We start from the raw sequence: 24,533 nt of genomic DNA, 5'->3' as shown, positions 1-24,533 counted from the left end.
TCTTTTGCTGTAGTGTGTCAGTAGGAAATATCAGTTCACATTTCCAATCATTAATTTTTCCATTAATTTTAAAAATCCAGTGAGATTTTTGAATACACAAAGAGTCTGACAACAGCTGGTGCTCCACAAGGAGATCTGATCTGATCTCTGTGAGATCTCCGTGTGGAGCACCGGCTGTTGTCAGACTCCTTGTGTAAAAATCTCACTGGATTTTTAAAATTATAGGCAAAATGAATGTTTGGTAAACCGATATTTCCTACTGACACACTACAGCAAAAGATATAAATAACTGGCTTAAAACCATTTTTTAATCATTGTTTCATACAAACAATGAGTATTTTAACATTTACAGATTGGCCCCATTCACTTCCACTGTATTTCATTGTAACCAAGTTATGTTGTTGATATTGTTCCCAAGACCATTTTCCGGCAGGTCGTATGATGAAATCCTCACCATACTGAATCCTTAGTGACGGTGTATGAAATGTTTTGACTTGTAGTCAGGTGCTCTGGTGATTTTCCCAGTTGCACTTATGGTGTTAAACTGCCAAAACCCAGCCGTGTCTGGTTGGGAGAATGCTTCATGACTCAAACCATTCATTGAGTCAGCACTGCTGAGAAGTTCACTGGGTTCCTCTAGTGAAAATGTGCCAAAGGTATCGCATTTATTCTTAAGCAGTTCAAATGTGAAAGTAATGGTTTTGGCAAGCAGACTTAGCTCTTAACTGGAATTGAAATGTTTCTCTGAGTCTCAGCTAATTCTGTTCAGCGGCTCCACTGTATTCTGCAGTCTTCAGTGGAGTTTGGCTGTTCACCTTTCCACCTTCATAAATAATGTTCACATGCTTAACTATTAAAAACAAACATTTTGGTCCCATTGGCTTGTTGATAACATGTAAGTTTGTAGTAGAAATCAGCAGAAGTCCTGCTCTATGATATCAGCTGCCGTCTCTCCCTGGTTCCAACTGGATAAGAACTTATTTTTGAAGTTTTATTAGATCTCAGAGATGGGCATGCTGTGCTATTATTTTTAGAACTGGAGTAGCACTGTTTATATATGGTGTTTTATCTTATATCATTATTTCCTGTTTTCTCTCATGCCATATTTGACTCACACTCTGATAGTCTGTAATTTGGGTTTTGGGCTTCATGTTACAAGAGATGACGTTACTGGGAAAACAGCGTTTACAGTGTTATTTTGCAGTAAATGATAAGCTGATTGCTTTTGCTGAAACATTTCCCAACAGCAACCTGGTAATTCCTCTAATCTTTCCTGAGAGAAAGCAACTCCTTATTTTTAGAGCCTGAAATCCCTTCACAACCCACTTTGACAGGTGAAAGAGTTTAACACCTGCTAAAACAATTCCTTTGCTTGAAGGTATGATCAAAGCTGTGCTGGTAGACTGAAACTTAGTTAAAACAGATGACAACCAACAACATTGGCTAACTAATACAAAACTCTAATCTTCTCTTTCATATATCTGGATTAAAAACATGTATCATTCTTTATACAGTCAGGCTTGTGTATGACACAATATAATTGTGCAATGCTTTTTTTTTCCTCAAACGTCTGACCTCCATGAAAGTCAAATGACTGTCAGTGAAGAATTATTTTCAATCTTATTGTTACAGTTTCATCAGCTAATTTTCATAGGACTTCTTCATGGATATTAACTCACTGTGTGTTTTCGGCCATATCTTACCGCTAGGTCATTTTAGTTTCATTGGTTTCAGCCTTGTTATCCATCTATTGGAGTTATGTCTCTCAGTGATCATAAGTCAATAGCAGTCACTGCCTCCACATCAGTAGGAACCTTCCATATGGCCTTGGCTGCATGTGACAGGTAACCCTTATAATGCTGTATCCACTGGCATACTACTTATAAACAGCAGCTTACAACTACTTTCATGGAATACTTGAGCAATTTTATCTTTATGATAATTGTGGGTCAAATATGTGCATTTACATATGAATAATATAAACTACCACTCATAAATGACTATTAGAGACCTGCATATATAATTTAGATTGGTGATGCTGATAGCAAATATTTATAAATTGCAGAATGAGGTCTTACCAGCCGGAAGAAATATAACACCAACACATTTGAGGAAACTGCTGAAATTTTCTGCCAAACATTTCACCATCAACATCAGTACTTCCCTATACAAACAAATTTGCCCAAAGTTTAGGCCCACTCAAACCTAGAGCAATAACTATAAAGTAACTATAACAACTTGGCAATATTAGCATCCACACCAACGTTCTGTTTAATATACGTTATGTTGTCTACCCATTTAAATGATCGGGTGGACTCTGATTGGCTGTCAATGTTTTTATTATTCATCAGCTGGAAAAAAACATTCTGAAAATGATTTTTGTCAGGGTTCATAGGATTTATTTAAAACATGTAGGCTAATGAATGAAGGAATGTAACCTGCCTTAAAGGGTTAGTTCACCCAAAAATGAAAATTATGTCATTTATTACTTACCCTCATGCCGTTCCACACCCGTAAGACCTTCGTTAATCTTCGGAACACAAATTAAGATTTTTTTTTTTTTGAAATCCGATGGCTCAGCGAGGCCTGCATAGCCAGCAATAACATTTCCTCTTTTAAGATCCATTAATGTACTAAAAACATATTTAAATCAGTTCATGTGAGTACAGTGGTTCAATATTAATATTATAAAGCGACGAGAATATTTTTGGTGCGCCAAAAAAAAAAAAAACTTATATAGCGATGGCCGATTTCAAAACACTTCTTCAGGAAGTTTCGGAGCGTTATGAATCAGCATGTCGAATCAGCGGTTCGGAACACCAAAGTCACGTGATTTCAGCAGTTTGGCGGTTTGACACGCGATCCGAATCATGGTTCGACACGCTGATTCATAACGCTCCGAAGCTTCCTACAGCAGTGTTTTGAAATCGGCCATCACTATATAAGTCGTTTTTTTTTTTTTTTTTTGGCGCACCAAAAATATTCTCGTCGCTTTGTAATATTAACATTGAACCACTGTACTCACATGAACTGATTTAAATATGTATTTAGTACATTAATGGATGGCTACGCAGGCCTCACTGAGCCATCGGATTTCAACAAAAATATCTTAGTTTGTGTTCCGAAGATTAACGAAGGTCTTACGGGCGTGGAACGGCACGAGGGTGAGTAATAAATGACATTATTTTCATTTTTGGGTGAACTAACCCTTTAACTGTGTGTGTGTGTGTTTTACAGTGTTGTACAGTCAGATAGAATTACCAGGGTGTTGTTGTTAATCAGATGATAGGGTTATTAGATGGTTGGTGTTTTGGCAGGTCGCTAGGTCATTCTAACTGGTTATTAGAGTCTAGTTGCTGGTTGTTTCTTGGGTGGCTGATGTATTTTAGAAAATAATTGTTTTCAGTTACCTAATCATTATTATAATCTCAAAAATAATAATAAAAAATTAAACTCTTTATATTATAACACTAATTAGGCTACTGGTTGTCAACATCATTCTCTGGACGAGAAAGAAAAAACTTCGAGGGATGTTTGCAGGACAAGCAAAAAAAAATAATTTACTCGGATCTGTGGTCAAATCAATAGTGATGATTACATCACACCGTGGGGGTCGATTAAACTGCAAGCTGGATTGATGTCCCATTGGTTCTGAGAAAGAGTTTTTGAGTGCGACACTGCCACCTAAATACATACGGCTGTGCTCGCTCCCATCAGCGCCTCGTGAACGCGCGGGCCACATAGTAGTAGGAGCGTATGCAACTGTTAACTCTTTGTACCGACTAGAAGCTGCACCGACCGGGTGCCAGACAAACGATTTGACCTTCAGCGAACCGGAGGGTTGATCTCAACAGTTCTGACGTTTTTAACACACCACACCGGACTCGAATCGAATCATTTTATCGCGTTTTCTCGGTTTCTTTTAGAAACATTTTTATTTGTTAGCAAGAAGTGGCCACGTCCTTGATTTTCTGGCCTCGCGGTTTGGAAAAACCTAACACATACTGAGTGGTTTCACCCAGGAATGGATACTGGAGTTGTCACTGAAAAGAAAAGGTAGGGATTCCAGTTTCTGTTTTAAAGAAAGTGGTTATTGAGCGGATTTTGTTATGTCTATTTAGTAAATAGACCGAAAGATCTTCATCCCCGTCACACCGACAGAACGTGTCGCCATTTTGTGTTGTATGGCAAACCAAACAATTAAGAGCAAGTTTAAAGCGCTCATGCCGGCTATTTGTTTCTAAATTCCCATTAAATGTTGTTACAAACAATAAAAAGAGTGATATTTGTTGCTTTGTAACGCAATATTTGGCTTTATATGAGGTAGCAGAGTGTCTAGTGTCTGTCTGTTGAAATAGGCTAAGAAATTAGCAGTATGCTAACTTAAACTTCCACTGATTTATTGCTTAAACAGCTTTAAACAGTTTATACTAGTATATACATATTTCAGTTCCAATGGGAGTGTATAAACAAACTGTTTATATAGGCATAGACATCTTTGAGCATAAATGTCAAATGAATGCTTATAATAAAAACAAAATACATGCTCTCTTTTCCCGTAGTGCAATGATCAGACCACTGTACGTCTATTATACTAAAGGAGAAGGTAAATGGCATAATCTTTGTTCTTAGTTCAGTGGGTTGTACTCGGTATTCTGGTATTGTGCACTTACAGTTCTGAATGTTTTGATGCAGTTTATTTGTGAGATAAAAAAGCCATGTTTTAGTAATATGACTGAACCCTCCTTCACCCCTCAGACCACTTGACCCCACAGGTCACATTAACTCGTTGCCCTTGTTCAGACAGCTTGTCTGGCATATTTGTGGATATAGGACTGGAAGGTGGAATTCTTGGATTTTGCTGACTTTGTCTTATTCTTTGTCAGGCCTGTCATCAGTGTAGGCTCAAATGAGATGACATGGAAAGAAATGTTGTTATTGCTAAGACTGGAAAATGTTGCTTGGTTTTTCTGTACTAGTGAATTTACAGTAAGGATAAGTCTGGCATTAGTAGTTAAACTAAGATCCATTTATGTTATGGTGTCAGTTTGACTCATTTTGATTTTTTTTTTTTTTTTAGAAGTACTGGTTGATGAACCTATGATGTTTTATTTTAAATATATGTTTTGTGACTTTTTCCTCATTTAGGTTCATTAACATGCCTGCAAATTGTCAATACTTTGATGTGTTGTGGAATGTGTGTACAAAATTTCTTTTACAATATGAGATTTTTAACAACCTCATTTTATTTTTAGTTATAACAATACTCCGTGATAGGCCCCATATAAAGTGAATAATACCTTGTTTTCAGTGGCAATATTTTCTTGACATATATTTGGTTGGCATCCAAGTTCAAGCAGCTACATGCACTTCTCTCAAATCTTAATCACTCTCAGCATTGACGTCAAAGCAACTTCCTGCCCTGCCTTGTGGCAAGACAGCTGCAAAACCCCTATCAGTTTGAAATGTTAAAATGTGTCCCTCTTATATTTTCTTGTTTTGGAGTGTTTTTATATATATATATATATATATATAATTTTTTTTTATAATCCTCGGGTCAAAGGGATGCCTATTGATTCTGTCATTGTGTCATAATGTCTTGTATGCGATCTATATGAATCTAATTAGACTGGTAATCATGCCACGTAACAGAGCACCTTTTAGGCTGGCGTCAATTTTGGTTTACCGATCAATTGTCAACAAGGTATTTTTAGGAGCTCAAAAGGAGCCTTGTTCTTAGATGGTAAGATTAGGCTGTGACAAATCTTATAGTTTGAGTAATTTTGAGTCACTAATATAAAAGTATATCATAATGTAGATTACAGACTGTAATGTTTCTGAAAATTTGCTAAAAAAATGTTTTATTTAAAGTGTAAATAGCATGAAGCAGTCTTGCTTTAGCTGTGCAAATGTCAAATGATACTATAAATGATGTCAACCACTAAAGATTTTACTACATTTCTGCCTTTGCACATCATATACATGCATACTGAGCAGTTAGGGCGTGCAAAACTGTATATCTTCCATATCGACTAGTCAGTAATTTGTGTAAATGATTAGTTAACTAATCTGTCTTGTATAATTAGGCTGGTTTTGGCTTCACTTGACCCCGATCAGATGCATTTCTTTCAGGGTGTTTACATTAAATATGCACTTGCATTTAAGTGTATCAGATTGGAACAAAAAAGAAATCATTTTTAAAAGTTGGACTTTTTAAACTTGTCATGGCATCTTAAAATGCAGTATTTGCGGTGAGATGTTCAAACAGTGAGGAAAGATAGTTTAAAGAATGAAATGAAATGCACCACCACTCTAAATATCACTAAAATATCTAGCTATATAAGCAGAATAAATCTAGACATATTAGATGGCCTCACTAATTGACTAGTCAGAGCTTACCAGTTTTGCTATCTGTTACTATTCAAAATTGATAAGAATAGACAGGGTTGGTTTCAGTGTTTTTCCTGCATTGAAAATATTTTGGCGGCCTCAAATGAATCTTTGCCACTCTTTTGAGTATTTGTGTAAGCGCTCTCTGAAGAGCGCCAAGGGTTTCTATTTGCAGTGTGGTTTGCAGCGTTAAGAATATTGTAGCTAATCACAGGCCTGTCTGTTGAGCACGTAAACTCATTGGCCAATCAGAGGTTTAAATTAGTCAGAATCCACTCCAAATGGCAGAGCTTTTGTTCATTGTGAGTTCCATAACCAACAAAGTATAAACACGATGTCAATAAGAGATTCTTTGTACAGCATAGACAGCTTTCCAAAATGGGAGTTTTCGCAAGAGTGCAGCTTTGTGTACCTTGCGTTGTAATGACTGCTTCAGTGATTATAATGGCAGCGATCTTTGCTAGCTTTCTGTAGGCCTACATAATACTTTTCATGCTGCTAACTTCACATTGCAAAGTTTATGGATTGACAACTGTATTTAAATGTGCGATTTGAATCCGATTGACAGTGATAACCGTAGCAATGGACGAAACAAACAATCAGATGATCTGTGCATTAAGCGTAAAAGCACAATGAGGCCTAGTCCACACGTGCACGGGTATTTTTATAAATGGAGTTTTTTTTCTCCGTTTTAAAAAAAATTGCGTCCACATGAAAACGCAAAAACACGCTATGAAGCACTGCTAAGAGCATGCCAAACCAACAGGTGGCGATATAACCCTAACCGTAAAGCCATGTTGATCAATCGGAAGCTTGAAAAAAAAGGTTATTACCGGTTCTGAGGTCAAAAGCCAAAATGTCTGGTTTCACCATCTACACGACAACACTGCAACCAGAGTTTCTAAAAATCTTCACCCTGGCAGGAGTTATAAAAAAAATGGTTTGGTTTCAGCGACCGAATACTGTTTGCGTGTGGACGAACGGCCAAACCGCATAGAAAAAGCTGCAGTTTTTAAAATACCCGTGCTCGTGTAGACAGAGCCTCATAGACCTGCTACTTTTTCTATGTTGTAACTTTGTTGTTTACTTTTTAAATCAGTTACTCAGTGACTTATATTTTAAATGTACAGATTTTTTAATATAAAATAGTTCTAAGCAGATTTGTTTTATGATCAGTCCTGACAGTGATTATTTTTTATTTCACATATAAATAGGATAATATTACAAATGGTTTCTTTGCATTTGTTTTGGATTTATTGTCAGTACTGGGCTTGCAGTTCACATGGGTAGGGTACTTTGTACTGTGTGTGTGTGTATGGATGATCATTTTCATCCGCCACCACCGAAAACCCTGGGTTTATTATTATAACACAAAGTTAAACAATTAAAATCAAATAGACAGTTATGTTTTACCAGTCAATATAAACATGAGAAGCTGGTGATTGCTTTGGCAAATGGACCGAGAGAATACAGCAAATTAAATTTGCATCAACAGATGCAGTATCAGAACATGATTTAAGGTTATCAGTTTGCCATTAGCCATCTTGTCATCATTGAGAAACACCCATTTCAAAGGAAGCTCTTGTTTTGAAACCATACAATGCAACCTCATACTTGCACATTTACCTCTTTGACAATGGGGTCTTTCAGCTATCCTGAAATCAGTAAGAAATGTAGACATATTATTAAGCAGTCCATATATGGAGCTTACATAAGACAACAATGTACTGTGCTCAGACGCTAACAGGCTGAAAACTGTAATGAAATGCGCATATGAACATCCCCTGTGCACAAGGGTTTTCCTCCGTTTCTGGCCAGATGATTTCCGTTTTACTTGAGAGAATGCTTTGATAGGGAGGATGGGAGCAGATGCCTTCTGTCTGAAGATGCTGTTTTTTCCTGCTAGGGCACTAGGCCGTCTTAACCGTTTTCCTTCCTTTTGTCTTGCATGGCTTTAACGGTTGACACAATGCCTGCTCATTGTTTTTCATTGCTGCTTTGACCTTGACCTTGGAGCTCTTGTGGGGAATATGTAGATTTGTTGCCAGTTGCACGGAGACATCATTGGTCATTTAAATTAGAAAAGGACAAAATAATGGAATCTGCATCACTTCATGCATTTATTGTGGGTGTGAGTTGACAGTAGTCAATTAGAATCACTATTTGCTTGTCTTCAGTCAGATTCAGAAGCCATTTTTGCAAATTCATAACAATTAATTTTAATTCAGTACTTCAAATACTTAGACATGCCCAATAAAAAAGACAAACTACTGTTTATTGCAGTAAAGTAATCCACGGTTTTTCCTGCACAGGTCCCCCTAGAGGGACCAAGGTCCACCCATAACCGTCTCACAAAATCCTGTGGGAAACACACTATATGATAGTGTTCTCCAAATAAAAACCTAATTATTAAAATACCTAAAATACGTGCTTGTAAAAAAGTGTTTTCTTCAGACAGGTCAAGGTGCGGTAGGTACACTTGCATGTGTGCACAAGATCAGGATTTTACCACCTCGACCTCGTTTTGAGCTAGGAAAAACCCTGTAGCCTAATCCAAATATCTCAATATGAAAGTGACAGATCAGGATATTTTTACTTTTGCTTTTATTACTTTTATATTCCCTAAAGGCTACATATGTAAATTAATGTAAAAAAAAAAAAAAAAAGAGAGTGGTGCAACTTATCACAAAACTCACGGTTCAGATCATATTATGGTTTTTGAGACACAGATCAGGTTATTTTTTGGATCAGAAAAAAAATAATAATAAAAAGGGGGTGGTTGAGGGTCTTTTTTTTTTTTTTTTTTTTTTTTTTTTTAATAAACTACTTAAAGGGATAGTTCACCCAAAAATGAAAATTGTCATTTACTTACCCTGAAGTTGTTCCAAATCTGTATGAGTTTTTTTTTTTGTCTTCTGTTGAACACAAAAGAAGATATTTTGAAGAATGTTGGTAATGAGACAGTTGACGGTAGACATTGACTTACATAATTTTTTTTTCCCTACTATGGAAGTCACTGGCTACCGTCAACCATTAAGTGTTCGCTTAAGAAACATTAACTATTATAAAAAGATTTATTCAAATAAACTAAATCAGTAGGCAGCGCAGGACCAATACGTTTAACCCTAATAGCCCGTTATAATCAGGTTTCATCAAATAAAAGTTACTTCACATAAGTCAGCACTAAGGTGGTGTTGTTTGTTACCACGGCAATCACTGTCCGGGTTTGAACATGCTTTATGTGTATGAAAAGTATCTGTGTACACATGACGAGTGGCAAAATCGCAAGAAAAGCTTTGTGTACTGACAACTATACATTATCTAACTGTATTCTCTTTGTTAGGATGTTGATAAAGCAATTGTTCAAGTGTCAAGTTTCAATTATAATGTTTCTCTTTTAATCCGATATAAAATTTCATACTGTATTGTCCCTCATAACCGGTAGTTTAACGAGCAGGCTTTATTGTTATATACTACTTTGACATGACAGAGAAGAAAACAAAAAAGTTTTAGGCTTTCACAATACTCCCTCACCTTGCTCACCTTCTGAGTGGACATTTCTCTGAACCCGCTGCAAGTGATACAGAGAAAATGAATGCATGCAAAATCTGAGGTAAAATGAAATGATTTTGTTTTCTGCTCCAGATACACACTTTTCAAAATAATGTTAATTTTAAAATGTAACATTAAAATGATAGTAAATTAATAAAGCAAGACATTAAATGTGGAAAAAAGAAAAAGAAAAAAAAAGAGGCCGTACATTACACCCTCTGCCCCCCAACTGCTGACAATGCATTACGAAATTTCATGTTGTTGCAATAAAACTGTCCAATGCAACATTATTTCTCAGATGCTTCTGGTCCAATTAAACAGAACAACAACCATTGACTCGCTGTGCTGCTTTTCAGATATTGACATGTTTTTGCTGTTATTGCAATTTCAAATATCGGCCAAATCCTTAACAAATCCAGCTTTTGTTAACAATGGACAACTTTCTACAATGGTACATTGTGAATGAACACCTGAGGGTATTGGTGTGTAAGGGGACTTTTGTTAAAAGGTGTGCATTACATTGTTGCTCATAGTTTTGATTGTTTTGTTTTTTTTGTGGGAGTTGGTCTTTGAGGTCCCAAGGGTAATAGATATGCTTCTTTAGAAATCATAATGAGACTCATTTTAGCAGAAAGCATGGTGACCTATTTATTGGGAAAGAGGTTATTTTCTGGAACTGTTTATGTTTCTGATCCTGATCTTGCTTGTTTGTAAGACCATGTGTGTTATGGTTTGTGTGTTAAAGTTTATTGCTTGTAGTGCATTGAAAAGTTTATATTGAGAAGTCTGAAAACTGTCTGACACTGTTGGCTGAGCTCCAAAGGCTGTAACTGTCTTTCACACTGTCCACACCCCTTTCACCAGCTAGTCACATTGAGACTATCTTTCGGTCCTTTGACGTTGACACCATGCAAATGAGAGCTTTTATTAAAAAAAAAAAAAAAAAGGTAGACCTTGCTGCTGTCCTCCAGCACTAGTGCAAGTTGTCTCGTCACAGACACGGAGCCAGACTAACGCCGCAATCTCCTCCCTTATATTTCCAGGGTGAGCTCGGAGCGCAGGAAGGAGAAGTCCAGGGATGCAGCGCGATCTCGCAGGGGAAAGGAGTCCGAGGTGTTCTACGAGTTAGCGCACCAGCTTCCCCTGCCACACAATGTCACTTCCCACCTGGACAAAGCCTCCATCATGAGGCTGACCATCAGCTATCTGCGCATGAGGAAGCTGCTCAGCTCTGGTCAGTTCGATGATATGAATATTTGTATCTAGAAGTACATAAAAGTTACACCACATGCAAAACTGATTCAAAACCTTGTCACCAGTAGTTAGAGATTCTGTAAACATGAAGTACGGAGGGAAAAATGTACGATCTGTCACTGGGGCAGTCCTCAGAGGGTGCATATTAATACTAATTTGTACCTTTTAGATACTGTGTACTAGGGCTGCATCTACATTAAGCCAAAATCACAATTATTATGAAACCACAAAGAAAAACGTGTTCCTTTGTACACGAGCAGTTCATCATCTGGTGTTTTCAGTGTCTCAGATCGACTGTGTTCACAGTAAATGCTACTCTACATGAACTCATCTCTGCTTCTGCTCTGAGTTTGGGTCGGGTGTAATGTGTATTTAGGAGCACATTTTCCGAAACTTGTAATGAGAAGCACTTAAAACCGGCTATTGTCAACTAAAGAGAAGCTTTAGGTCTCCCTCTGGTTTTCCACCAAAATAAAAGCTTTTGAAGAAATTAAGACCAGCCATTAATGTTAGTATTGTAATTTTACAGTTGTACTGAAAAAATAGTTATTACTACTACTAATACTACTACTATTACTTTTAACTTTATTAATATTATTTAAATGCTTAATTATTTTAAATTACAATAGTAGTATTTCTTATTTTGTCTAATATTCTTGTAGTAGTAGTAGTAGTAGTAGTAATAACAATAATAATAATAATAATAATAATAATGTTGTTGTGGTTATTACCAAATTTTGTTTGTTCAGCCCAACAAACAAGCACCTTTTGCAGTTTCATTTTTTTCCCACAAATTGTGCAGCCCTACTATGTGCCTTGTGTACCACTATAGCGTGCCTATTAGTACCAGTATGCACCCTTTAGATTCTGTGTAACTTATCTACCTCTCAAGGACTCATATTAATGCTAGGTACTATAGTGCCCCCTTTAGGTTTTAACATGTACCTTATCTTCCCCTCAAGGGTGCATTAAAGTACTGGTACCTTATATGTACTAATATGTAGGGCTGGGTGACATGGCAAAACAAAATTTTTTATATATATATATATATATATATATATATATATATATATATATATATATATATATATATATATATATATATATATATTCATTATTATTATTATTATTATATTTTTTTTCTCAGAAAGATTGACCGATTCACAGTTTCATTTTATTAACAATCTAGTTAAATGTTCTATTCCAAGTGCACCACATCTGAAGTGATCAACATGGTGTAAATGTAAAACAAATGACTTATTAGTTAAATATTTTTCCAGAAAATATGCATGAAATAAGGCAAATACTGTACAAATTTATCTTAATCATATTCTATATACTAAATAATATAAAATAAAAAATGCTAAATATTTCTTAGCCAAAAAGTAATAGCAATAAATAACACCAGTAATAGTATAATATTATTAACAGCAAATGCTTTGTAAAAACAGAAAACAACAGCACCTTTCAGCCTTTCACCATCATGCAAACATGAAAAATCAAAATACAGTTGTAGTTCTTTACAGGTTTTTGCATTCCATTGCGCTGTTTTTCCTATTGTTTTTATGTTTGGCGGACGTCTTTTGTCTCACCCATGAAATGGCATTCTAAAAGCTTAAGTAAAAAATAAAAAAAAACCTCATGTCTAAAAAAAAGTCTCACGTCTAACTCATGTCTAATATCTTTGCTTTTTTCCCATTCCACTGCCCACGTCTTGTTTTTTTTTTTCTCTCAACGCAATAACACATGATTTCTGAGTGAACAGCCGCTTAAGACTAGCGATGTGTTCTACGTCACACGAGAGCGGTTAATCAGGTGCTCCATCATGTGTTCGGATCATTTTCTTTTCTTAACTGTTATCATTGCTGAATTGTCAACATGTCCAAATGTAACGTTTGCCAACATTTTTATTCAAAACCACGATTTAAAAATAATATAACTGTGGCAAAACATTAAATTCTAATGAATTGCTGTTGTTTAACTGTGCAGATGACACCGACAAAGAGAATGAGCTGGAAGGTCAGTTGAACGGCTTTTATCTAAAGGCACTGGAGGGTTTCCTCATGGTCCTGTCTGAGGATGGAGACATGGTTTATCTCTCTGAGAATGTCAGCAAGAGCATGGGCCTCACACAGGTAGCCAGATGTTTACAGTTTATTCTCTGCTGTTTAGATTTAAAGCTTATTATGGTGTAGCTAACTATCTCTGCACTCTTTTCTCTCAGTTTGATCTGACTGGTCACAGCGTCTTTGAATTCTCACACCCATGTGACCATGAGGAGTTGAGAGAGATGCTGGTCCATAGGACAGGTGAGTCACGCAAACTGCTATGGTTTTTTTCTGCAGATAAATGCATCAGCAATTAATAACAAATGCATTAATTGAATGTTTAGTATCCAAAAAGACCAAGGAACAAAACACAGAGCGCAGCTTCTTCCTGCGGATGAAGTGCACACTCACTAGTAGAGGACGCACTGTCAATATCAAGTCTGCTACATGGAAGGTGAGATGTCTGAATTGTGATGCAGTTTTCTCAGACTGTCACTAAACTGTTGGTATCCACACAGCTTATATATGGGTTTCCCTTAGCTTTACCTTTTCCTGGTACATTTTTAGGTATTTGTTTTAGAAGATAACATGCATGTATTTCCCTGACTTGATTTTAAATGGTTAATTAATTTTGGTGACTTTGCAAGTGTACACAAAATTTAACAAGGAAAAAAAGAAAGGAAACTAGCTTTAGTCCTGTTGTGCATACAGCATCCTTTTAGTGATTTTTATATATGTCTGACTTGATATAAATAGACTGAGATAGTTTTGCCCTTCTCTCTCCTGCTACAGGTTCTTCACTGCGCTGGTCATGTCCGTGTGCAGGAGCGCAGCGAGGGTTCGGGAGACTCTGGCTTTAAAGAGCCCCCTCTGACCTACCTTGTGCTCATCTGTGACCCCATTCCTCATCCCTCAAACATCGAGGTGCCTCTGGACAGCAAGACCTTCCTTAGCCGTCACACTCTGGACATGAAGTTCTCGTACTGTGATGAAAGGTTAGCAGAGAGATGTGATTCTCTCATATACACAAAACAACAAACAGATTTCCCCCAGATTAGATGGTAGACAGTTTGGCACACATTGTCTTTTCTTTCTTCCCTTTGTTTCAGTGTAAATGGTTTGCCCTTCCCCACTTCCCTTCCCCATTTCCCCATTTCACATTTGTCTTTTCTTCTTGTGTTTTGGTTTACCTTGATGGTATCTATACCTAGCAACGAATGGTTTCAATCTCTTTGAATAAAATCAATGCTGCAGAACTGGTCTAGCATGCTAAAGAACAAAAGCCTGTATTCTGTACTTTTGATGAATGTTAGCCAGTGGTGTTTTTTTTTTTTTTTTTTTTTCTGCTATCCATGAAGCCGTTACAGGGTCTCAGCTTCGGAGTAGCCAGAAAGGGTTAGTTCACCCAAAAATGAAAATTGTCATTTATTACTCACCCTCATGTCATTCTACACCCATAAGATGGCTCAGTGAGGCCTCTATTGCCAGCAATGTCACTGAACTTCTCAAGATCCAGAAAGGTAGTCAAAACATATTTAAAATAGTTTATGTGAGTACAGTGGTTCTACCTTAATATTATAAAGAGATGAGAATACTTTTTGTGTGCCAAAAAAAACAAAATAACGACTTTTCAACAATATCTAGTGATGGCTGATTTCAAAACACTTCTTCATGAAGCTTCAAAGCTTTACGAATCTTTTGTTTAGAATCAGTTGTTCGGAGCGCCAAAGTCACGTGATTTCAGCAGTTTGATACGCGATCCGAATCACTGATTGGAAACAAAAGGTTCGCAAAGCTTCATGAAGCAGTGTTATGAAATTGGCCATCACTAGATATTGTTGAAAAGTCGTTATTTAGTTTTTTTGCCACACAAAAAGTATTCTCGTCGCTTTATAAAATGAAGGTAGAACCACTGTACTCACATGAACTGTTTTAAATATGTTTTGAGTACCTTTCTGCATCTTGAGAGGTTCGGTGACATTGCTGGCAATAGAGGCGTCACTGAGCCATCGGATTTCATCAAAAATATCTTAATTTGTGTTCCGAAGATGAACGAAGGTCTTACGGGTGTAGAACGATATGAGGGTGAGTAATAAATAACATTATTTTTATTTTTGTGTGAACTAACCCTTTAAATAAATGTTTCAGCATGTAGCTACTAAATGCACACACAATCCTCTCATTCTCACTCTGTCCCAAAGGATCACCGAGCTGATGGGATATGAGCCAGATGATCTGCTGAACAGGTCGGTGTACGAATACTATCATGCCCTGGATTCAGATCACCTCACCAAGACACATCACAACTGTGAGTATCTGGATTTAGATAATTGTTGGGCATAGTTTACTAATTTAGTACAGGTGTCAGTGTCTACCTGATCATGATAGAGGTTTTACTTTTAACATACAAAACTGTTACAAAATATGGCTTGTGGAATACTTCTAATTGGAGAATGTTATTGTTCCCAGTGTTTGCAAAGGGCCAGGCTACCACAGGCCAGTACCGCATGATGGCTAAGAAAGGTGGTTTTGTGTGGGTGGAGACTCAGGCCACCGTTATCTACAATCCCAAGAATTCACAGCCACAGTGCATTGTGTGCGTCAACTACGTTCTCAGGTACGGATCTGAATGTTTGTGAAAAGTTCTCTGGTGTATTTAGTTTGCGTGTGTGTAAATATAATCACAAATGCACCTGTGATCAAACTTGTAACTTAACTGATCTGTCCTGTACAGTGGCATTGTGGAGGGGGACATTGTTCTGTCCCTGCAGCAGACCATGACAGAGCCCAAGGCTGTAGAAAAAGAGAGCCAGAAAGTGGAAGATGAGGCCTCTGAGGTGGACATGCTCAAACTCTTCAAGCCAGAAAACCTGAAGTGTCCCATGGAGTGCTCTGACCTTTATGAGCAGCTGAAAGAGGAACCTGAGGCCCTCACTGTGTTGGCGCCTGCAGCAGGAGACACCATCATCTCTCTGGACTTCAACAACTCAGGTGGATTTCTGGTGGATGGTTACATTTTTAAATTTTTCAACTTGAAACAAACGGAAGTCAATTGCTTTCAGTGAGAGCTGGCGGTTTGAGTTAACATGACCAAAGAGCATGCGTTTATTATTATATTTATTCTCATTATTCTCATCTCATTTAGTCATAAATGACATTCCTGCAACTTGTATAAACGTTTCCACTCCAAAATGTTAGATTTTAGAGTAATTGTCAAAATAAAATAAAATAGCGTTAACTGGGGCAATATATGATTTGTGGCCTGAAGTTATGCTACGTTGTGCAGCCCACAAGTACTGTAAGGCAAATTCAGAATTTGAAGAACGCCTACTAGTGACCGACAGCTAGTTGGTGACCGGCAGTGTCTGACACTGTCATGTTTGAGAAATATGGATTCATATTTTTAGTTTAGTAAGAAATGAAATCATAAATATACACACAATTACTTAGTGTGCTGCCAATAATAATTAACCATATTAATTTTCCTCCAGACTCTGACATGCAGCTGGTGAAGGATGTGCCCCTGTACAATGATGTCATGCTGCCCTCCAGCAGTGAGAAGCTGCCCATCAGTCTGTCTGCTCTGACACCCAGTGACCCCACCCCAGCTCTGTCCAAACTTGAGACCAGAGCGGAAGACTTCCCTTTCAGCTCTGCCTCTGATCGTGTTCCAGACTCCGCAAACACGCCCTCCACATCTGGACTCGGCTCCTCAGGGGTAAAGACAAATTAAACGCTTGCTTTTTTTTATTTTTTATTGTAGTTCATTTCAAAATGAATGCCTTTTTTTTTTTTTTTTTTTTTTTTTTTTATGGCTAATGAGATCTTGTGTCTCAAAGACTTTTTTTTTTTTTTTTTTGGTTCTTAGCCCAACAGCCCCATGGATTACTGTTTCCAAGTGGACTCAGACATCAGTTCTGAGTTCAAACTGGACCTGGTTGAAAAACTTTTTGCTATTGATACCGAAGCAAAGACCCCCTTTACCAACCAGGTAAGCCTTTATCTGCCATATATCTCTTCTCTATGGTCGTTTATGCATTTGCATAAACTTAAGAACATGTATTTCTGTGACCTCTAGGCCATAGAGGATCTCGACCTAGAGATGCTGGCTCCATACATCCCAATGGATGACGACTTCCAGCTGCGTGTCCCCTCTCCACTGGACCCGCTCCCCTCCAGCTCTCTCTCTGTTTCTGCCATGAGCTCCCTGTTCCAGCCCTTGCCCTCCCCTGCATCTCCAGCCTCTTCCTCCAGCATCGCAGTGAAGAAGGAGCCATCGTCACGGGCCCCTTCGCCTTTGCATCTTCTGCAGGAGGTGTGCAGTGCTCCTGTCTCGCCTTTCAGCGGCAGTCGGGACACTTCCCCCGCTCGATCCCCCACCCCACAGAGCAGCAATCAGCTCATTAACAGGTAAAGCTCTCATTGGCACGACTTCCTGCTGGCGGCATCAATAATACAGTCAATCTCAGTCAGATCAATTTGCACAGGGATCGGATAGCTGATCCGTATTAAACTGCAAGTAGATTAGAGTCGAGCCAAAACAGTTTTGTCATGAGCATAAGAGCTTTGATTTGGAATTCCTTTTAGATAACATTACTTTATCTGATTACCTGATCTTCTGTTTGTTGCTCCAATTTCCCAGAGAGCTGTCTCCAAAGATGTTAGCCATCCAGAATGTCCAACGGAAGAGAAAGCTGGAGGAAGTGACATCACTTTCTGAGGCTGTTGGACTGGTCAGTATGTTTTTAGATTTTATACAAAGATTTTATGTAAAGATGCATATATAAAAGTATACTTTGTTTTGTTAAATATTATTTTTAATGTTAATTATTTTATGTTCAATTGTTTTATGCACTATAAATTCCAGTTTTTGTTTTTTGTGTACATGTATAAATTAGGGAAACTTTGCTGATAAATATGTGATCTTTTTGAGATCTGTTTTCCATGTAACACCAATGCTAATGGCTACTTTACTATTTCCTGCAGGGTGCTTTGCTTCAGAGTGTGGACAGTGCTATAGAGCCTGGAAAAAGGGCAAAGGTTTTAGAAGTTAAAGGATCGAGTGTGCTCGGGGGAAACAGAACCATTCTTATACTGCCCTCTGGTGAGTGACGAGACCATCACTGTACCATATATTTTATGATTTTTAAAGTCTGCATGAAACAGAAGTGCACATGCATTAAAAAAAAAAGATGCACAGATAATTTGTAATAAACACTGCAACGTTCTGTAAAAAAAAAAAAAATTGTCAATTTAGATTTCATGGTGACTTTTAATGCACTTAACAAATCAAAGCCAATACTATTTTAGCATGTATATACTGGAATGATTCTGGATTGATTCAGAGAATTTCCGAATGCATTCCATTCTCTCTCAAATCGATTCTGAGCTAAGTTTTTAACAGCAGATGGCACTGCGTGCTTTAGAAACAGGCGTACTCTGCTTGCTTCCAATTCCTCACACACACCATTTGAACCTTTTATAAAATAATCATTCATAAAGTTTGAAAAGGTTGAAGCGAATTCCAAGGGGGTTTGCAGTGGGGTCCTATAATGCTCCTTTTACAGGATGTAATATAAGCATTCTGGTGTCCCCAGAATGTGTCTGTTTCAGCTCAAAATACCCCACAGATAATTTATTATAGCTTGTCAAATTTGCCCCTATTTGGGTCCGAGCAAAAAAACAGTTTTTGTGTGTGTCCCTTTTAAACGTAAATAAGCTGCTGCTCCCGGCCGCTTTCCAGAAGAAGGGGGAGCCTTACTAGCTCGTGCTTTAACCCTCTGGGGTCTGAGGATTTTCGGGGCCCTGGAGAAGTTTTGACATGCCCTGACATTTGTGCTTTTTTCAGTTGTTCATAAACATATTAATGGAAAAAGTGTAATTACACTGTATTCAGCACAAACTAGGCTACCATAATATGTGAGGAACATGTATGTACATGTTTGTGTTTTTAAAGGAATAACATTTATGCGTGGTTATTGAAAAAACAAGTAACTTAAGTCACTGAAATAAAGCCAAAAAATATATATTAAATCTGTGTTCACATTATTTATTATAATTCAATTTATTATAGCTTGTCAAATTTGCCCCTATTTGGGTGCGAGCAAAAAAACAGTTTTTGTGTGTGTCCCTTTAAACGTAAATAAGCTGCTGCTCCCGGCCGCTTTCCAGAAGAAGGGGGAGCCTTACCAGCTCGTGCTTTAATTGCTCAACAACAACAAAGCTGGAGAATTTCACGCAGCCAAAATGCCTTACATTGTTCAAACCGGAGTCGGACACTGATGGAGAGACTCAGGAAGAAATTACAACTTATAGAATGTATCTGGACATTTCTGGACAGTTAGTGGATAAATTTATGTAGTTTCTGTGGAGTTAATTCAACTCATCTACAAGCATGTGCCATCATATTAACTTAATCTTTTGTGCAAATCCAGCGTTAAATGAATTGACCCTTGTTTGGGAAGCAGTCTGTGGTAAAATGATGGCATAGTAACAACACTCTACTACAACAACTCTTACTCTTCTCTAAAGGAGCCCAACATGGCCTCGCCCCCTTTGTTGCATGTTCTTGGGGGCAGGGTTTATGTAGATTTTAGGGTTAGTGATGTCACTAACTCGGGAAGAAGTTTGTTGTAGTCCCTACCAGTTGTTTGTTGTAGTCCGTAAACAGCAATTTCTTTAAAAGAAAATATCTCCCTTTGCATTGAACTTTGAGCGTCGTCACTTTGCAGATGTTGTTTATACTCTAACAGCAACATTACACACGAACTAAAGTTAAAAAGTGAAATCATAATCAGCCACCCCTTGAATCTTGCATTATAAAAGCATCCTGAGGTGCAAGTACTTTCTTAGGCTCAGCCAAATGCACGAGCGCTCTTCTTCATAAGCTTTTGATTGTGCGATTTTAAAAACTAGCCTAGAGAGCCATCTACTGTTAAAAACTAATCTCAGAATTGCGATGTATTCAGAAAATCTCAGAATTGAGTGATGCATTAATTTATTGCCCCAGCCCTAGTATATACAGTTGTAAGTGAATCAGTTTATATAGTTTTCCCATGACCTTTATTCTCACAGTCTTAACCATTTATACAATTAACCATTTTAAGTGTCTAAATGGTTAATTGCATAATCTAATGATTATTTAATTATCAGTAAAAGAACCAGAATTTTGTTTTTCAATTGACCTGGTACTTTCTTTCTTTTTTTCTTTCTTTTTTCTTTTTTAAATCTGAATCGATTAAGTTATTCAAAAGTACATTAAAATACAATTTATACATGTAGTGACTTGAATACACTTCTATGACGAACATTAAATTTTCTGAATCATTGTAAAAAAAATTGTGTGGAGCTTAAAGTAAAAATGTATATGTAGTTATACTGGACATTGTAAAGAAGGGGTGAAATTTTTCTGAGTTGTCAGTAAATGTTTATATTCTTTCCCCTCTGACTCTGTAGATGTGGCCAGTCGTCTGTTGTGCAGTTCTTTAGAGAGCAGCGGCGGGCTGCCTCAGCTAACACGTTACGACTGCGAAGTCAACGCTCCCGTGCAGGACCGCCATCATCTGCTCCAGGGAGAGGAGCTCCTGCGTGCTCTGGACCAAGTCAACTGAACTCCGCTGTGTTTAGCGATTCTGGACATTGCATCCCTATCTCTCGCCCCTTGACCCCCACGATCCCTGAAATCTGCCTCCACTTGTCTCCTTTTATTCCATGCCCTAATATTCTCTATAAACCCCCAGTGTTTTAAAAATGTAATAGATGACTTGCACCTTCTGTTGATTCCGTCAGTGATACAAAGAGGAGCCTAGAGGGAGTCCATCCATGCCATTGTGTAGAGGGTCTGAAGACAGAGAAGCGTTATGTAAATTAACAGTGGCATCAACCAGACAAGAGTTAAGAGCCTTAATGCGAAATACACAACTTGCCCAGACACGCAGATGTGTACAATCTCCCACACTCCCTCTGGATTCCCTACTTTCACCTAAAAACCTCCCGTTGTGTTTTATCCCCCCCAAAGTGTGTGTATTGTAGCTACAGTCGCACAATAATCTATTTTCTTAAGACAGAATACCAGCAGTCCATGCAATATACAAAACCATTTTTACGAATATGTACTTTTAATGAAAGATTGAACAATTTATTTTTTCTCTTCTCTCAGTTTTGTTGTGTAGCGGTTATGTAAGAGCTCTGTGTGTGCACTCATAGGCTCAATGGTTAAATGCTGTTGGATGTTTTGTGAGTGTTGCTTTTCATTGCATTGATATTTGCTTGCATCACTTTGTTTTCTCTTGAACAGCACAGATGAATTGTAAAAGCCATTGAAAGTAATGGAGAATGTGCAAAAAAGGGAATTCTAAATCATGTTATGTTCTCATGATGGTTTTTGTCTCAAAGAGGTTAAACAGATTTATAGTTTAATTATGCAATAGATTTTTATATTTTTAGTGGTCATTTTGTTTCTGTTTAGTTCTCTATGTGGTAGATGCTTACGGTAATTCATGCTTGTACGAAGTCATAGCTGGTAACCATTTTTCTGCTTCATGAGCGATTTTAGATCACGCAAAGCTGATGTATCATTTATCCCAGTTTTACAAGTATTTATAATGGCATTAGAACATAAATGCTTAGTTTTAAGTAAGACAATATTTGTTTTCTTTATGCTTACAGATGAATGTCCTGCAAGTATTTTATGACCTTTTATCATGTTTTTCAGTAGGAAAGACATTTTCTTTTTGTTATTGTAATCTTCTGTTCATTTATCTCTGCAGTCTCCAGTCTTCTCCTTTATTCTCTTAACACTAAATGTATTGTTTATTGCAAAAATCAGTAAAAGACAATTGTGGACCAGAATTTTGTGACGTATGTTTCAATTGACATGACACTTTATATATGGATCTATTAAGTTATTCAGAAGTACATTAAAATGCAATTCATACGTAAAGTGACTTGAATAGACTTCTATGATGAACAATCTTTTATTTTCTGTTATTTATTTTTTTTAAGTAAAAAAAAAAAATGTTGGTGTGGTTTCACTGTCTGGACATTATAAAGAACTGCTGAAATTCTTGGTGGTAAACTGAAGGGAACTGTTGTTTGGTGTAATTTTAATTTAAGCAGTAAAGCAGCTTTGTTTTAAAATGTTATTGTTTTTCTTTTCTTTCTTTTTTTCTTTTAATTTTTTTATAAATATTATTGTAAACTATATGCTGGAAGCCATTGTAAGAAGCACTGGAAACCTTAAGAAAACTCAATCATAGTCATGATTTAAAGGTGCAATATGTAAGAATTCTGTCCGCTAGAGGTCGCTAGAGGCCTATTCAAAACAAAGGAGTAGCTTGATGACGCCAAGTTTGAGTGCAGAATCTTGGGACATGTGGTCTTCATCTCAACGGACGGTGCAAAAGAATAGGAATAGGACTCGGGAAGAAATCATGTTCATGGATACGATTAATAACGTAATTGTAGTATGAAGCAGTATGAAGCTCACGAGCAGCGGAACTTTTATTATGTCACAGTCGCCGGCGCCACTTCCGCTTTTCCAGTCATGAGTATGAGGTAACACAGCTCTGTTTATCATATGAGATACATTTGAGAGTGTTAAAAATGATGTTATAACGTTACCCTGTGCGGTCGCTCGGTGGCAGCTGTGAGACACTGTTGCACACTTCAGTAAGAGAGCTAGATCGATTTTAGTGTATCATATTAAATGCTGGATGGCCTGTGTTGATAATGGCATGCAATTAATTTTAAAACGTATTGTATGATGGAGAAAATTCTGTATTACTTTCACTATAAATAAAGCTGCATCTGATTATGCTATGTTAGCTACTTGACAAAATTGTGTTTTTCTCTGAAGCATGGTACTCGCAAAAAAAATCAAGAAAATTAGATTTAAACAATAAGACTAAACGTGTTGAGCTATATAACAACAATTAGTTTTCTGTCTATAAATATATCAAAACAGTTGTTCCCCTGTCTATTAAAACATGTCATATATTAAAGCGTCTTTGGTGTTTCCATGGTTTCTGCAAAATAAAACCGGAATCCGAGGCAGACCGAGGGTTAACGCGGGTATGATGCAATTGACAGGCGACTCCTCACACGTCCCGGAGCCTTGGTTAAAATTACAATTTTCTCACGAATTACAAATAGTTGGAAACATTTGGGATATTGTAAGTACTCAAGTGAACAAAATATATAACACTGGCCTAGTGGTTTTTGAATATTTTACTGTAAAATTCTTACATTTCTTACATATTGCACCTTTAAATGTATTTGTTGTCAAAAAAAAAAAAAAAGTCACATGTCTATCTAAGATGTAAGGGAAATATTTTTAGTTGATGGCAACACCATTTTCTCGTTTCACTGCAAAGCACCACTTCGGACTGCATGATGGGACATCCAACTTATTCCTTCGACCTGTTTTCTTTTACGATTCGTTTCAAGTATCACTCAAACACATGAAAGCATATGCACCTTTTTCTGGTGGTTTATTGTCACTACATGTAATGACTTTCCTGCATGCTGAATGACTTATAAAGATTGATTAGGTTTTGGATAACCTAAAATAATTGACATGCAGAAAAAGTACATGTATAAAAACTAAATGAACCCTTTCATGCATGAATTATGACAACCTCAGTTTTTTATTTTTATGACAACCTCCCTGTGTTTTTATTGCTCTTAGGGCATGAAAAACAAGATTTGAACTTACTTTTTTTTTTTTTTTTTTTTTTTTTACTTTTCAAAGAGATTTTCAGATGTCCACTTGAGTGGACAGTATGCGTTTTTGGTTTTAACTGAAGACATACTCTATTAAAAATAATACAGTAATAACAGCAATACTGTGTGTATTTAACAAACCAATTAATACAATTATATAAAACCATGTGAAAACTATAAAATATTTGCAAAAAATATACTACAGCTTCAATTATTGCAAATGCAATTTAGTTTGTTCACGTTCAACCAGTAGATGAAGAACTTCATACAAGCTGAACTTTGCGTGTCTTTGCTATCAAAACATGAGGATGTGATTCCATCAAAGATCTCTGCAACCAGTAAAGGTACAACTCTGTAGAAACCCAACTCAGACTATGTAGAAAATGCTCACACTTGTTGATTTACCCTTATTAGTTGATAATTCTGATTATGTTATATTGCCTATCATAGCTCTCCTCTCTGGGAAAAAAAAAATCAGACTGAAATCTACATTGATCTATTGATGTTTTCAGACTGGAAAAACTAGCGATCAGGTGTTTTCAATCTCATCTGAAATGAGGAGTGTTG

At 37.1% G+C, this 24,533-nt stretch overlaps 1 protein-coding gene across 1 annotated transcript; it reads left to right on the top strand.

The window, feature by feature from the left end:
• The first annotated feature begins 3,715 nt into the window (after positions 1 to 3,715).
• hif1ab (hypoxia inducible factor 1 subunit alpha b) lies at positions 3,716 to 22,094 on the top strand. Its single transcript, XM_051874635.1, has 15 exons — positions 3,716 to 4,056; positions 10,986 to 11,176; positions 13,186 to 13,331; positions 13,421 to 13,505; positions 13,589 to 13,698; positions 14,037 to 14,239; positions 15,446 to 15,552; positions 15,714 to 15,861; positions 15,979 to 16,235; positions 16,736 to 16,962; positions 17,113 to 17,235; positions 17,323 to 17,654; positions 17,887 to 17,977; positions 18,231 to 18,348; positions 20,700 to 22,094. Exons 1-15 carry the CDS (start codon positions 4,025 to 4,027, stop codon positions 20,852 to 20,854), a joined length of 2,325 nt encoding a protein of 774 aa, XP_051730595.1. The 5' UTR covers positions 3,716 to 4,024; the 3' UTR covers positions 20,855 to 22,094.
• Positions 22,095 to 24,533: the final 2,439 nt, after the last annotated feature.

Source organism: Ctenopharyngodon idella, chromosome 20, assembly GCF_019924925.1.
Source record: "Ctenopharyngodon idella isolate HZGC_01 chromosome 20, HZGC01, whole genome shotgun sequence".
NCBI classification, from domain to species: Eukaryota; Metazoa; Chordata; class Actinopteri; order Cypriniformes; family Xenocyprididae; genus Ctenopharyngodon; species Ctenopharyngodon idella.
This window is presented reverse-complemented; position numbering and strand designations above follow the sequence as displayed.

What these genes read in the sequence shown, in the direction of transcription:
- hif1ab (XM_051874635.1), top strand. Translation starts at nt 4,025, where the DNA reads ATGGATACTGGAGTTGTCACTGAAAAGAAAAG. An exon ending in AGAGCATGGGCCTCACACAG is followed by an intron (nt 13,332 to 13,420) that starts GTAGCCAGATGT and finishes CTTTTCTCTCAG; the next exon opens with TTTGATCTGACTGGTCACAG. An exon ending in CTGGACTCGGCTCCTCAGGG is followed by an intron (nt 16,963 to 17,112) that starts GTAAAGACAAAT and finishes TTTGGTTCTTAG; the next exon opens with CCCAACAGCCCCATGGATTA.